Source organism: Notechis scutatus, chromosome 3, assembly GCF_049901735.1.
Source record: "Notechis scutatus isolate UNSWTSFEM ecotype Mainland chromosome 3, rNotScu1.2, whole genome shotgun sequence".
NCBI classification, from domain to species: domain Eukaryota; kingdom Metazoa; phylum Chordata; class Lepidosauria; order Squamata; family Elapidae; genus Notechis; species Notechis scutatus.
This window is the reverse complement of record NC_142011.1, coordinates 57,913,049-57,926,275: the sequence shown is the minus strand read 5'-3', so window position 1 is coordinate 57,926,275 and position 13,227 is coordinate 57,913,049. Positions and strand designations below refer to the sequence as shown.

At 37.2% G+C, this 13,227-nt stretch overlaps 1 protein-coding gene across 1 annotated transcript; it reads right to left on the bottom strand.

Moving 5' to 3' along the window:
- Positions 1–1,753: 1,753 nt before the first annotated feature.
- PRDX1 (peroxiredoxin 1) lies at positions 1,754–12,166 on the bottom strand. Its single transcript, XM_087960170.1, has 6 exons — positions 12,062–12,166; positions 10,165–10,275; positions 5,652–5,805; positions 5,215–5,337; positions 3,025–3,155; positions 1,754–2,169 (listed from the first exon to the last, which is right to left on the bottom strand). The coding sequence occupies exons 2-6, from the start codon at positions 10,268–10,270 to the stop codon at positions 2,084–2,086; spliced, it is 600 nt and encodes a 199-aa protein (XP_087816296.1). The 5' UTR covers positions 10,271–10,275; positions 12,062–12,166; the 3' UTR covers positions 1,754–2,083.
- Between the last annotated feature and the right edge of the window lie 1,061 nt (positions 12,167–13,227).

The following is a 13,227-nucleotide window of genomic DNA, read 5'->3' as shown; positions in this document are numbered from 1 at the left end:
ATTGTTCTCAGATAAGCTCCAATAATGGAAATGAAATTTAATTTTACGGTCTGAAATATCACTCTAAAAATGCAAACACGTGCCGATGCAAAATTTGACTGTAGAGCAGGAAAATGTTGATTGCTTTAGACTGAAATTGCAATCTGTTGCACTTTACATGGTCAATTATAACTTCAAAGTAACTGATGTAAAATCCTCAACACCCAAAATAAATCCAGCCTTTTAAAGTTTGCTTTGCTCCAATTCTATTACATCAAAATCTCACTATACAGTACAATATTAGTCTTTGTTATCTTTATTTTGAAGTACAAGATAGCCTTTAGTATTATTTTTGAAACCATTTGCAGCTTCTTAAAAATAATTCTGATATTATTCTATATCTTGTTCAAAGTTCTTTTGAAAACAGGATAATTCAGTGTTGATATTAACATCTGAGAATCTTTTTTGTATTCCTGGGCTTAAAAAGATACTGAAATTATGGTGCTAAAATATTGTGATTATTTTTTTAAAAGAATTCCAAAATAGAATTAATGCTTATTCACTAGATTATTGTTCAAAAAACGTTTTGGAAAACTGCTAGTGACAGAATAATGTAACACTGACTAAAGAAGGCCTTTAGGCCCAATGTCCTAACTTCAGCACACTGGACACAAATCAGACACTTTTGTATGTAATGTACTGTTATAATCTAACCTACAATTAATAATTCAGTGTATTGCATGTATACAGAAAACTGAGAAAATCATGTAAATTTAATGTCAAATGGTGCATGTAAAATAATTTTTGAAATGATGTTAGCTTGAAGGTAACAATAGTTGATAGATGACTGAATGAGAAACGGAAGACCAGGTCTAGGCAATAAGCTGATACCGTGTTTCTCATATAATAAGGCTGGGTCTTTTTTTTTTTTTGAGCCCCGAAAAAATGGCTAGGCCGTCTTTTCGGGGGTGACTTAATTCCTCCCCCCTTGCATCTTTGGGCGGGCGGCGACGGCTTGGATGTTGACCTTGGCGTTGGTGGGGCACTTCATATCAGGGTCAATGCAGGCAGCACCATATCCGGGTGTGCAACAAAAGTACTTGCTAACAGCAAGTCCCCCCACCATTCCCCCATTTCACATGTTTTAATATAGGCCTTAATTTGGGGGGAGGGGCTTAATTTCATTTCATGCCTATAAAACATGCTGGGACTTCCTATTGGGGGAGGCCGTATTGTTGGAGAAACAGGGTATTCACATATTAATAAAGTATTGTTCCCCCTCCACTGGCAAGAAAAAGCATTGCATCTTAAAACAAAATTATCAGAATCACACAGGCAGTCCTCACCAGTAGCAATGAGGGACTGGCAACTTTGTTGCTAAGTAGCAAAATAATTGTGACCTCACATGGTCATTGCCCTACCTATATCCTTTTCAGTGGTGGTTATCAGGCGAGGAACTTAATGAACTTGCAACTTCAGGCTGGCTTTCCCATTGACTTTGCTTATCAGACACAAGCTGTGAAGGGCACAAAAGGCAGCCTTACCTGCAGGATGCTACAATCGTTGCAAATGTGCATGGCCTGCCAAGCACTTGAATCATGATCATTAACAACTTTGTGAGGGTGCAACAGTAGCAATTTTAAGGATTTGTTGCAACTCTCTATTTTCAATGCCATTGCAAGTTTGAAGTTGCTGAATCAGCAGCCAATAAGCAAGGACTACTATGTTGTCTTAGGATTGTTCGTATGTTTCTATTTTGAGAATAATTGATACATTTTCCCAGTTTTTCATAAAAGTTTAATAATACAAAATACAGGAAAAGCCATTTGTTCCACAGATACCAGAGATAGTCACTAATATGCTAACAATTGTCAGCTATATACACGAGTACAAGGAGCAGATTCTCTACTTTGGCCGAGGTTAATAGGGTAGATAATTAGCCATTTATTCAGATCCACACGATCCAAAATAAAAAACTTTTGAAATGAGGCAATAAACCAATCTGTTCACAACATGGCTATTCTTTAAATAAGAAATGGCAAAGATTGCTCTGTCATATGTTTACAGTATACGCTTTTTTTGTACAAAACACAGCATTCAACATTTATTTCTGTTTGGAGAAATATTCTTTACTCTGCTTGACATCTGGCTTGATAGTGTCACTTCCAGGTTGCCAACCAGCTGGGCACACTAAAGAAAATACATTTTGAGTCAAAAACTGAGTTGCATGTTCGTAACTAGATCAATACCCCCAACCTTGCAGTACTAGAATTGTATCAGCTTATCAGCTTACATCTTAATCATAAAAATACAATACAGGTGACAGCTGCAACCTATTTTAATGTGTGGAAAAAGTACTAAAAATTCTCATGTATTCATATCTATGTATTCTAAAAATATTTTTTTGGTATGTAGACAAGATAGCAATAGCACTTAGACTTATACACCACTTTACAGTGCTTTACAGCCCTCTCTAAGCAGTTTAGGTCAGCATATTGCTCCCAAAAATCTGGTTCTTCATTTTACTGATCTCAGAAGGATGGAAGGCTGAGTCAACCTTGACCCTGATGAGATTTGAACTGCCAAATTGCAGACAGCCAGCAGGCAGCAGAAGTAGCCTGCAATACTGCACTCTAACCACTACACCACCGTGGCTCAAGATATTACTAGTACATTTTTTTTTGTTCCGTTCAATCATGTCCAGTTCTCAAGAACTGCCTGGACAAGTTCACCACAGTTTTCCAGAAATAGATTACCTTGCCTCTCCCCTACAGCTGAGTGAAAATGGCTGTCCCACATTCACCTAGCTGGCTTCATGCCTAAGGCAGGACTAGAAATCACAGCGTCTCGATTTCTAGCCTGGTCCTAATCACTACACCAAACTGGCTCTCAGTGCATGTTCTGGCTAACCAATTCATTCCATTTCCTGCTTTACCAATATAAGCTGGCAAATATAAAGTTTTGTTCCCCTAAGTTTTGTATGCTGCTAGAGCCCACTGGAGGTTAGGAGGCCAATACATTTTTTAAAAGTGTAACTAATCTCACCTTCTCCATTTTTGTCGGTAAACTGAAAAGCCTGAACTAGCCTGAGTGTCTCATCAACTGAACGACCAACAGGCAGATCGTTGATTGTGATCTGACGCAAGATCCCCTTATCATCAATGATAAAGAGGCCCCTAAAATAGAAAAAAATAAAGAAAAGTTAGTGCAAACACCAATTCAACTTTCTCTGAATTTATTTTTAGAATGCGTGTCACAGGAAATATCAAATATAAGGCACTCATTTCTGCATGTGCTATGTGAAACATTAGCTTCTTGCAGAATTCTCTAGCTTGAATAGTATTAGATAAGAAACCATAGGTGAGATATAATGAACCTTGCCTAATACTATTCATCAAACTTGCATTGCTCTCCAACCCTAGAAGGCAGTGAATAAATTAAAGACATAATACAAACACTATTTAAAATAACATTGAAACATCTAAAGCTTACATTCATCCATTAACCACTCTGTGCCAGAACTGTTGATATCCTGGCCCCTATGCACCTGTAGAAAAGCCAGGTTTTCACAGCTTTCCTACAAGCCAAAAGTATCTGCAACATCTGTATCTTGGGGCTGGAGGGATGGCGTGAGACAATTCCATAAAGGCAGGCATGATGACAGAGAAAGCATATTTCTGAGACCCCTGTCAGACAGCATTCTTTCACCAGTGGGACTCATCTATGTCCATCCTGCATTGCAGGAAGTATCAGGGATAGGTAGGTCTGCAAGTAACCTGGCCCCAGGCCATGTAGGTTTGAAAAGTGACAACCACCACCGGGAATTGCCTTTGAAAGTCTACTGAGAGCAGCATAGGTTACACAAGGTGTATTCAAATGCATTCACTACATACATACATACATATACACATACACACACACATACACACTGTGCTACTGTATTCTGAACTAGATATTTTCAAATGCTTTGCATGGGCAGCCCAATTTACAGCATACTGGAATAGTCACTTGAGAGGTGAATGACTATGAGTGACCTTGAGCAGTACCCCCAATTTAGGAAAGCATACAACTGGCACACAATATACGTGCAAAGGTCTTGAAAGATGGAAAAATAACTAAATATGATGATTAGATGTACATGGGGACCCTAAAACTCATAGTCACTCAGCCTTATTAGGGTTGAGCCAATGTTAATACTTCCTATCTAGCTCATCCCTGCCTGGCCATAGGAAAGTAGCCTGAAGGCATCATAGTTATTCTGCTTTGTTCCCCCAAACTGGCAAGGAAAACCACTGAATAGAAGACAAAAAGTATCAACTTTACATCTATGATCAAGAGTTTGACAAGCTTACATACATTACACGTTACTTGAAAGTTATCGGAATATCACTTTTTTTTCCTATTATCACTTGCCAGTAGTTTTTTTAATATCACTATTAATATCTTTATTTAATACACTCACTAGGGTATAAAGAGTAGGCATTCATAGCTTTATCCTCTGAGAATTTATCTAATTCCCTTTTAAAGTAATCAAAATTGGCGACCAACCCTTGGAGTTTGAAAGTAGTACGTTCCAGTTCCACGTATTATATAAAGAATGTAAACAAGAGGCAACATTGAACCCAGTAATGTCACTACAACTCAACCAGCCATGAAAAACATTAGAACATGTTTATTAGATTTTTGCTCTGCTTTTACTTTTTTCAGTTCAAAGTGTTATGCTCTTGCCTCCCATTTTTCACACAACCCCACAAGAATGACTGGCCTTAAGTCACCTAGCTGGCTTTTCATGCCTAAGGAAGTACTACAACTCATTCTTTCAGTTTTGATTTTTTCCCCTGCTGAAACAAATAGAACTCTGAGCAAAGTTTCCACATATTATAAGGAATTAGTTCACATTCCTTATTTACATACATTACATACATTCCTTACATAACTAATTCTTCCTACAAAGGGAAGCAAGAATTATTTTAAGTAGAGTCTATCTGAACTTGATAATATACACTCAGATTCATTGAAACTACTACTAGATAAACGTAGACTTGAAAACAGGCTAAATGATGACTGCATTTAAATATAAGTACTGATAACTTAAAACCGTGAATTACTGAAGATCAGCAAAATCTTTGTTAACACACCAACAATTCAATGGGAATGAATTTAATTTTTTAAAAATTATCTGAAGGGGGAAATAGGTTATCTGCTTGAAGAATACAAATTAGATTGTTACATTACCTGAAAGAAATGCCTTCATCGTCCTTTAGTACACCATAATCCTTAGCAATTAGATGTTTTGTGTCAGAAACCAGAGGAATGCGCATACTGCCTAGTCCACCCTGTTTTTTGGGAGTGTTGATCCTTTAAGAAAAGTTCAAGAAAGAATTCAAAAATTGGCATAGTTTTTCAAATAAATATTTTTAAAATGATCAATCACAACTGAAGCACAAATGTGCAAACATATAAAGTATTTTAGCAAGATAAAGCTTGCTGATGAAATCACTTCCGGGCAGTTGTTCATTTCACTTGCACCAATGTCTTCCAACCTGTACCTTTTCATCAAGTGTAAACCACACTTAACTCAAAGGTTTGCTTTGAATAGGAACATACAGGTTTCTACCATTATCAGAAAAAGCTCTTTGACAGGATGAAAGCCCCAAACCCAAAATTCTTACCAGGCTAGATGGCAAAAGTGAGAATCAACAGACACACCAATCACCTCACAATTTATCTTCTTGAATTCATCAGAACGGTCACTGAATGAAATAATTTCAGTTGGGCAGACAAAGGTGAAATCAAGAGGATAGAAGAAGAATACAACGTATTTCCCTAGAAAAAAGTTGAAAAGGCAGTCAGTAGCATGTAAACATTTCTTTCATACACAAATTGGTATAGTTACAGCAAGATATAATTACTAAGGATGCGCATAAAATGGAAAGCATTTCAAAACCAAACCAATGTATTCTACAAGTTCTGCCAGAACCATTTTGGATTTGCCATGGCTTGGCTGAAACAAATTCAGTGGTCATTCAAGGCCTTTGTTCTGTGTCCTTATACTTTCATTACCTTTGAGGAATTTCTGCCCTATATGAATGTATTAATCAGAACAAAGCAGCCTCAATTCCATTCAGAATTTGGACCAAAACTTCCAAAAACATGCATTTTAAGTCAGCCACAGATCATCCAAAAGCATGCAAGGCATACTTTTGCATATTCCTAGTATTAAATTCTGCATTCCAAAATTCAAATATTAGAGCAATTTTATGGCATCTCTGCAGATTTACTCATTGCCAAACAGCACAAAAGGTATCTGGTACAACTGAGAATGCTATACAATTATCAAAAGTTCTCCTTGCTAAGCAGCCATGTTTGTGGGTGTTTCATACACAACTCTATAAAACAGGCACTTATACTTAAAAGTATGCAAGTTTCAACACAAAAGTATCAAACTCCAGATAAGATAGTGTGTTATTCCTTCACTAACCAATTATGTTACATACTTATCAATTGCCAGCATAATTCAGCTGTTGGCTTTCAGCTGTAGTAACTAAAAGTCAAGATAAGTTAAAGCAGATGCTATCAATATAGTGCTCCCACACCCTTCAGTTCTCTGTTCTCTCAACATTGAAAAACAATCTGGACTTCCGGTTTGAAGGGCTTCGGTGACAGACAGAAATCCACGATCGTGCGCGGTTTCTGTCTGGGCTCGCCGCTGGAGCGCCCCAAGCCGGCTGGTTTCGGGGCTAAGCCACCCCGTAGAGGGGGTGAAGAGGGGGGAGACCGCCAGCAGGGTCGAGGAGAGCCACATCTCTCCTCCTCAGCTGGCCATTACTCCCTTTCCCGAAGGCGGTTGCAGCAGCGGTCAGAAATGGCCACCACAAAGAAGAACTCGACCGGAAAAGAATGTGCAGGAGGAAGATAAGAAGTGAAAGTTTTGGCTGACCGGGTTAAATTGTAAAAGCAACAACTAAGGTACCCTGGAATTTAGACTTACAAAAAATAACATTGCTCCCAAAGAAGAGTCGAAAGCAGCGAAGGAAAGTGAAAAGGGAAAGGTTTGGCTTTTTTTCTTCTTCTTCTCTTTCCTTCCCAATACTGACAACTAAGAGACTTAAATAAGAAATCGGAAAAATCCGCTTTGACATCAATAGGCAATTAAGCTGAAAATAAAACAAAATGCCAAAGGGATAATAAAGATTTCTGGACATTAAAAACTTTTTTTTCATAAGCAGGAAGGGAGAGAAAAAGAATAAGGGCAGGATCTGGAAGAGGGAGGAGACTGCCTGGAATTAAAAAGAATCTACAGTAAAACTTCAACAAGACTTCTAAAAGGTACATTTTAACTGAAACTTTGCAACTAAATAGTAACCCCAGGAAGAGAAAGTGAAAAAAAAAGAGCAAAAAAAGAAACAGCTTGCGTGTATTTGGATTATTTGGTGATCTTTGGATTTTTGGTTATTATATTTGAATGACTAAAATCAATCGGGTGGTTGTTTAAAAATTTATACAATGGCACCACTTCTGGATGAATTGAAAATGGAACTTAAAAAGTACAAAGAAAATGCACAAGAAGGGAAGGGTTCTTTTGGCTTTGTTTTTCAATTCTTAGAAATGGAGATTTGGAACTACGAGAAACAACAAGAAACGACTGCAAAACAAGAAGACTGGGACAAAGAAGAAGCCATCTTTAATGAACAAGTAATTCTATGTGGGGAAGAAAAAGGAAAAGGGGGAAAGAGAATGGAGAAATTAAGAGTTAAAAAAACATCCAAAGAAAAGAAAAATAATTCAAAAAATAAGTATAATACTGGGAAGCAACAGAAAAGGGGAATACAGAAGAGAGAAATAGAGGTAGAGACAAGGGGGTAAAAAGGGGAGAGAGAAGAAGAGAGGGAAGAAGGAAAGGAAAAGAAGTTACAAAGGACCGAAACAGGACCTATTTAGAGATAATGGGTGAAAATCTAACTGAAAAAGGGATTCTGTAAAGATACATAAGATTGTATTGTTATAGTAATAGAAATAACTTTAGAAAATTGGAAACAACGTATGATTAAAATGAGGGATAAAATAGTGGAATTTAGTGAAATGTTTGTGAATAAAATAAGTGAAATAAAATAAATGAGAAAATTGAATTAGGAAGGAATGGGAACATTTTAATTAGTTAATGTTTTATAAAATATAAGTGAAGAGGGGAGGGAATTAACTATGGAAAGCTTATAATTGTTCCCATAGAAGTAATGTTAAATATGTTAAGACTTTAATGAATATTAATATTAATGATAGAATTGAATTGGAATGGAATGTTGTTTTAATTATATACATTTATAATTTTTTTCTTTTTTAAAGAATACAGTGTGTATTTTAAGAATGTACCAAGCAGAATCCAAATGGAAGTTATGTATTATATTGAATGTTATAACTTTAGGGAAAAGATATAAAGGCGTCATACTCCAATCAGTAACTACAGGAGAAATTTATTTCTCAATAATGAGAAAAGATAATAGATAATTGAAACAGGACAGACAAAAAATATAAATACAATTATTTGAATTGAGATGAGATAATTAAAATAAAATTGAGAAAATTAAAAGAGGGGAGAAGCTATGCAGAAAATGTAAAATAGTAATAAGATATGGAATAGAATATAAAAATGAGCATGAACCTGAATTTGTGTCTGTACGAAGAAATGTAACCTGGGATTATGCTGCTTTCAAAAAAGATGCTTTACTTGTATTTTTTTTCTCTTTGTGAAAACTCAAATAAAATTTACAAAAAAAAACATTGAAAAACAATCTAAAGCCATATTTCTGTAATAATGTGCTGAGGGCCACAATGTTGCCAAATAACAATCTGGATTTATTCATTGGGCTTCCACTATCAATTAGATTCTTGGAAGCATCAGGTTCTTGTTTCTCCATTGCCAAATAACATTTGGCTGAGTCATAATCAGCATAGCATTTTGACACTGAGCAGACTTTCCAACCACAATTAATATCAAATAAAAGGAGAACTGGCTTGTTTTGCTTCTGGGGTTGTTTTTTTCCTGCCAAAGGCAGTAGAATATTGGCTCTCAGAACTGCTCTCCTAAACCCAGCCTTGAGACCAACTATATCAGGCAGAATTGTAAAGTAAACCATATTTAATCCTCTTCCCCACCTCTCTCCCCTTCTCTCTCTCTCTCTCTCTCTATAAACACAGATGAACACTATACAGAAGCCTTATGATGGCAGATGAGATTCTGCTGAAACGTTGCTACAACTTTAAAAGCACAACTACAATGACGTGGGAAAATACCCGAACAAAGCTGAATGCCATATAAACACAAAGTATATATATGATAAAAGAACCAATTGCTACAATTACCTCATTTCACTGGTGAGACAAGCATACCACCATATTTATAGACAAACTGCCTACTATATTCAGCTGGCTAATTTGGGCTTCAAAAGTGGACACCTCATCCATTTTCTAAGATACCATCCTATTTATTAGAACTATAATATATCCTGTTCAAAAGATGACTTATCTCATCTTCTGAACAGGATCTCAGCACTAAATATGCACACCTGCCCCCAAAAGTTGTTCTTTTAGACCACCATTCTAGAAGCAGTGAACTACTTATTTACAATACTTTAACATCCTAGATATATAGTCTTGTTTCTCATAGTTTAAATGTTGTTCCATGAACATGCGTAATGCATTTTGGTACAAACCAGTTGTGAGATGCTCAAACTATATTTTTGTAACCTTAAATAGAATATTTCAGAAGCAAAGATCCTGTTTTTTTTACCAAGATCCTATTTATCTACATCAGTGGTTCCCAACCTTTTTTTCGCCCCGCACTCCTAAAGAAATTTCACTCAAACCTCGCACCCCCTGAAATTTAAACTTTAGGAACTACTGAACGCGTTAAATATATGGTAGGATTGAATCTCTTCAGCTATGTATGTGACGGCCACTAAATAACGATACTTAACTCTAAAATGAAAACAAAGTTAATCCATTGCATAATAAATAAAAATGTCAACATATAGCCAATATCCTATTATTTACCTGGACTTTTCTCGCACCCCCTGGAATATCGTCTCGCACCCCCAGGGGGTGCGAGCACCCCAGGTTGGGAACCCCTGATCTACATAATGTTCTACAACATCACCTCCTCCAATCCAACAAGCTTATTAGACTTACCTTTGTAATCAGAAAGTTTAATATCTTTGAACTGCCCATCTGGCATTACTGCTGTGGCTTTGAAGTCTGGGGCTGGTTTCCCAATGAAAGCATTTCCTGATGACATTCTGACTGAAGCTTAAGAGAGAGAGAGAAATGATTAGCAAATGTTTTGCTGTCACCTGAAATAGCATTGATAATACAGCTGGCCAAACTATTCAAAACTTCAGAAATTTTAGCAGCTGAAATTTAAAAAGAAAAATGGTAAGCCTTTAAAAAAAATCATTCATGTTAAAATTCATCTATATACCAGCTACCCAAACTACAGATTAAATGCTTTTGTTAATACAGATTTTCCTGAATACAGGACAGCATTTTTTCTACATTCATCACCATTAACTAAGGATGAGAATATGACCTAGGAAACCATATATTTTAGCTGGCTTAATTCTTAAAAATGAATTTTAAATCATACACATGGCCTAAAGTTCTTTATACAGTACATCCTTCTGCTAATCTTGGCTGCATAGATTTTACAATCCCTAATCTTATCAAGCACAAGCTTCTGGCATATTTACCACATATTTTGAGACCCAGCAAAAGCCAAGCATTGTAGACAAATAGTGTTTGCAGATTCTGCTAACAATACCAATCCAATTTATATATTCAAGTCCTAATCTGTACCAAGTATAAAAAAACAATTAAATCTACATTACCTTTACCCAAAACTAACCCCTTTAACCTCCATAATCCTCAGGTGCTGGCCCTATTGGCCAGGAAAGAAAATGTATGTAATATATGTAAATATTCCCAATGTTACAAACCCTGGGGAATTAAGAGTACAATCTGACATAATCCAAGGTGTAACCAGCTTTTTATAAAAAGTTCACTGTGTACATTTGTGCAAGCTAGCCATTACTTTCTGAAACAATTCTAAATATTGCTCAATTCAGCAAGTTTTTTTTTAAATCTTAAAGGCATTCTTTAAACAATCCAAGTTCAGATGGATTTACTCTGGGGGGAACAAATTTCATTTCCCATTATGCAATTACCAAAAATTGAAACCCTTGAAGAGGAAGTTAAGTTTATGAATTGGCTTTCATCATCCCACGGCTGTTGCAAATTTTATCTCTCAAATTCCAAGGAGTTCAATGACATTTTTTTTTCTCCAATTCAGTTTGGAAAGATCGCAGCCTTTATCTCATTTTTTTTTTTTTACCCTTAACTGCAAGCACGAACGAACTTGCACATCGCGCTGACCTCCGAACTGCTGAAATGTTAACGTACCCAGCAAGTAAAAACAGGCTAAGTTAAAACTAAAACAAACCAACCCTGGATCTTCAATGAGAGAACAAATAGATGAAAACGCCTAGCAACCCTCCCCAAGGAGCTCCAACCAGCCCGAGTCCTCCGCTACTAGACAGAGCACCTCGCCTTTAACGGTCTCCTGGTTTAAATAGCTCATTGTAAAAACCTCCAGCTGATTTCAACCGCAACATCGTTACAAGAAATGCAAAACCTTTTAGAGGTGCAATTTAATTCAATAATCTAAGACGCAGCGCAATCCGTGGCCCCAATGCCGTGCAAGTAACCGTCTTTCTGTGGTTTCAACCAGATTTTTTTCTCTCTTCCGCCCCCGCCCTGTTAAGCCAAGAAAGAGGCACCTGCTGCGAGAAAGCCAACAAAAACTTCCAACTATTCAACAGCTAAAGTTAAACCCATCGCTTTCATTATACATACATACATATATATATATATATAAAAAGGTCTCCCTGCTCCTCCAACATGCAATAAAATATCACCGAAAAACTAAGTTTTCCTCCCCCTCCTTTGCTTGGGGAGAAGCTGTTCCACAAATCCATCCCCGGCTATAAAAAGCAACCTCCCGCCACCCCAGCTCTCAACCAGCTGCAGTTACCTAAAGCGAATCGAGAAGAGATCCCTGAGAAAAGGTCGACCAGTAAAAGCTAGAAAGGAAGCGCAGAGAGTTACCTGCTTTTATACCGTCCGCAATCTCGCGAAGGAAGTGACGCAAAGCCGGGGATCCTATCGGTTGGCTCTTTTTCTTCCGCTCTCTTCCCGCCCATTGCTAGGAGCTGCAGCGCCAGCATGACTTTGCAAATTTGCTGTTCCACAGCCCTGGCCGTGGATGGTTGTCTAGTAGAGCATCAGAGTAAAATTCGGAGTGATGGGAGGATAAATGAATTAATAGAATTTAGGGCAGTCTTCCCGGCTTTTGGTGCTTTTTCCTGCGTGGGGGACGTTGTTATTTTGGCACCCTTATCAAATATTACTAATATGGCTAATTACAATGTTGCTAAGTCATTAGATGTCCCTGCGTTAATGAAACCTTGTTGTGTAATCAGTGTACATCAAAATGCACAGTCATGAGGAATCGGCCTTTTCCTAAATAAAAAGGGACATTTGTTATACACATCAGAGCGTGCTTTCTTTCAAAAGGCAACTGGACTTTTTGCTACCTTTTTCAGTTCCGACTGAATGGTGGAGAATGGAAGGATTTATATGCCTTGCAGTCATGTGGTCCTTAGCCTCCTTTCTGAGAACAGTTGAGGTCACCTGGTCACTCCACCATTCAGTCATAACTGAATAAGCTTCTTGGATGAAAAACAATACGTCTTCTAGCAAAACCGGAACTCCAGTTGCCTTTTGAAAGAGCATCTTTGGGACAACCATGACTGGAGTGAATGAGAATCTCCATAGATATTACACATCAGCATTCTTACCTTGGTTTATAGTTTAGCATCTCATAATTGTGTTTAAGACCCAAGGCAATTTGTTTGGTCAGTTCAGGTGATAATGCTATCTTGAAAAGTATTTTACTAACATAACCAAACCTAGGCTGCACAGTGTGCTAGCAGGGATCGCACAACACATACAAATTGGCAATTATATTTAATATTGAATAGTTAAAATGGTATACAAAACTTAAGTTGCTTAACCAATTGTAGTAGCCAGATTCACATGTAGCAAGCAATCTGTCTCTGGTGTCTTTATCCTTTATGTGGTGGGAAAATGTACTGTAACAGAGGTGGTATTCAGCAGGTTCTGACCAGTTCTGGAGAA

Coding starts and splice junctions, on each gene's coding strand:
- PRDX1 (XM_087960170.1), bottom strand. CDS start 10,270: ATGTCATCAGGAAATGCTTTCATTGGGAAACCAGCCCCAGACTTCAAA. Junction 5,338..5,651: donor CACTTTTGCCATCTAGCCTG/GTAAGAATTTTG, acceptor CTTTTCTTAAAG/GATCAACACTCCCAAAAAAC. Junction 2,170..3,024: donor TACCGACAAAAATGGAGAAG/GTGAGATTAGTT, acceptor TATTTTCTTTAG/TGTGCCCAGCTGGTTGGCAA.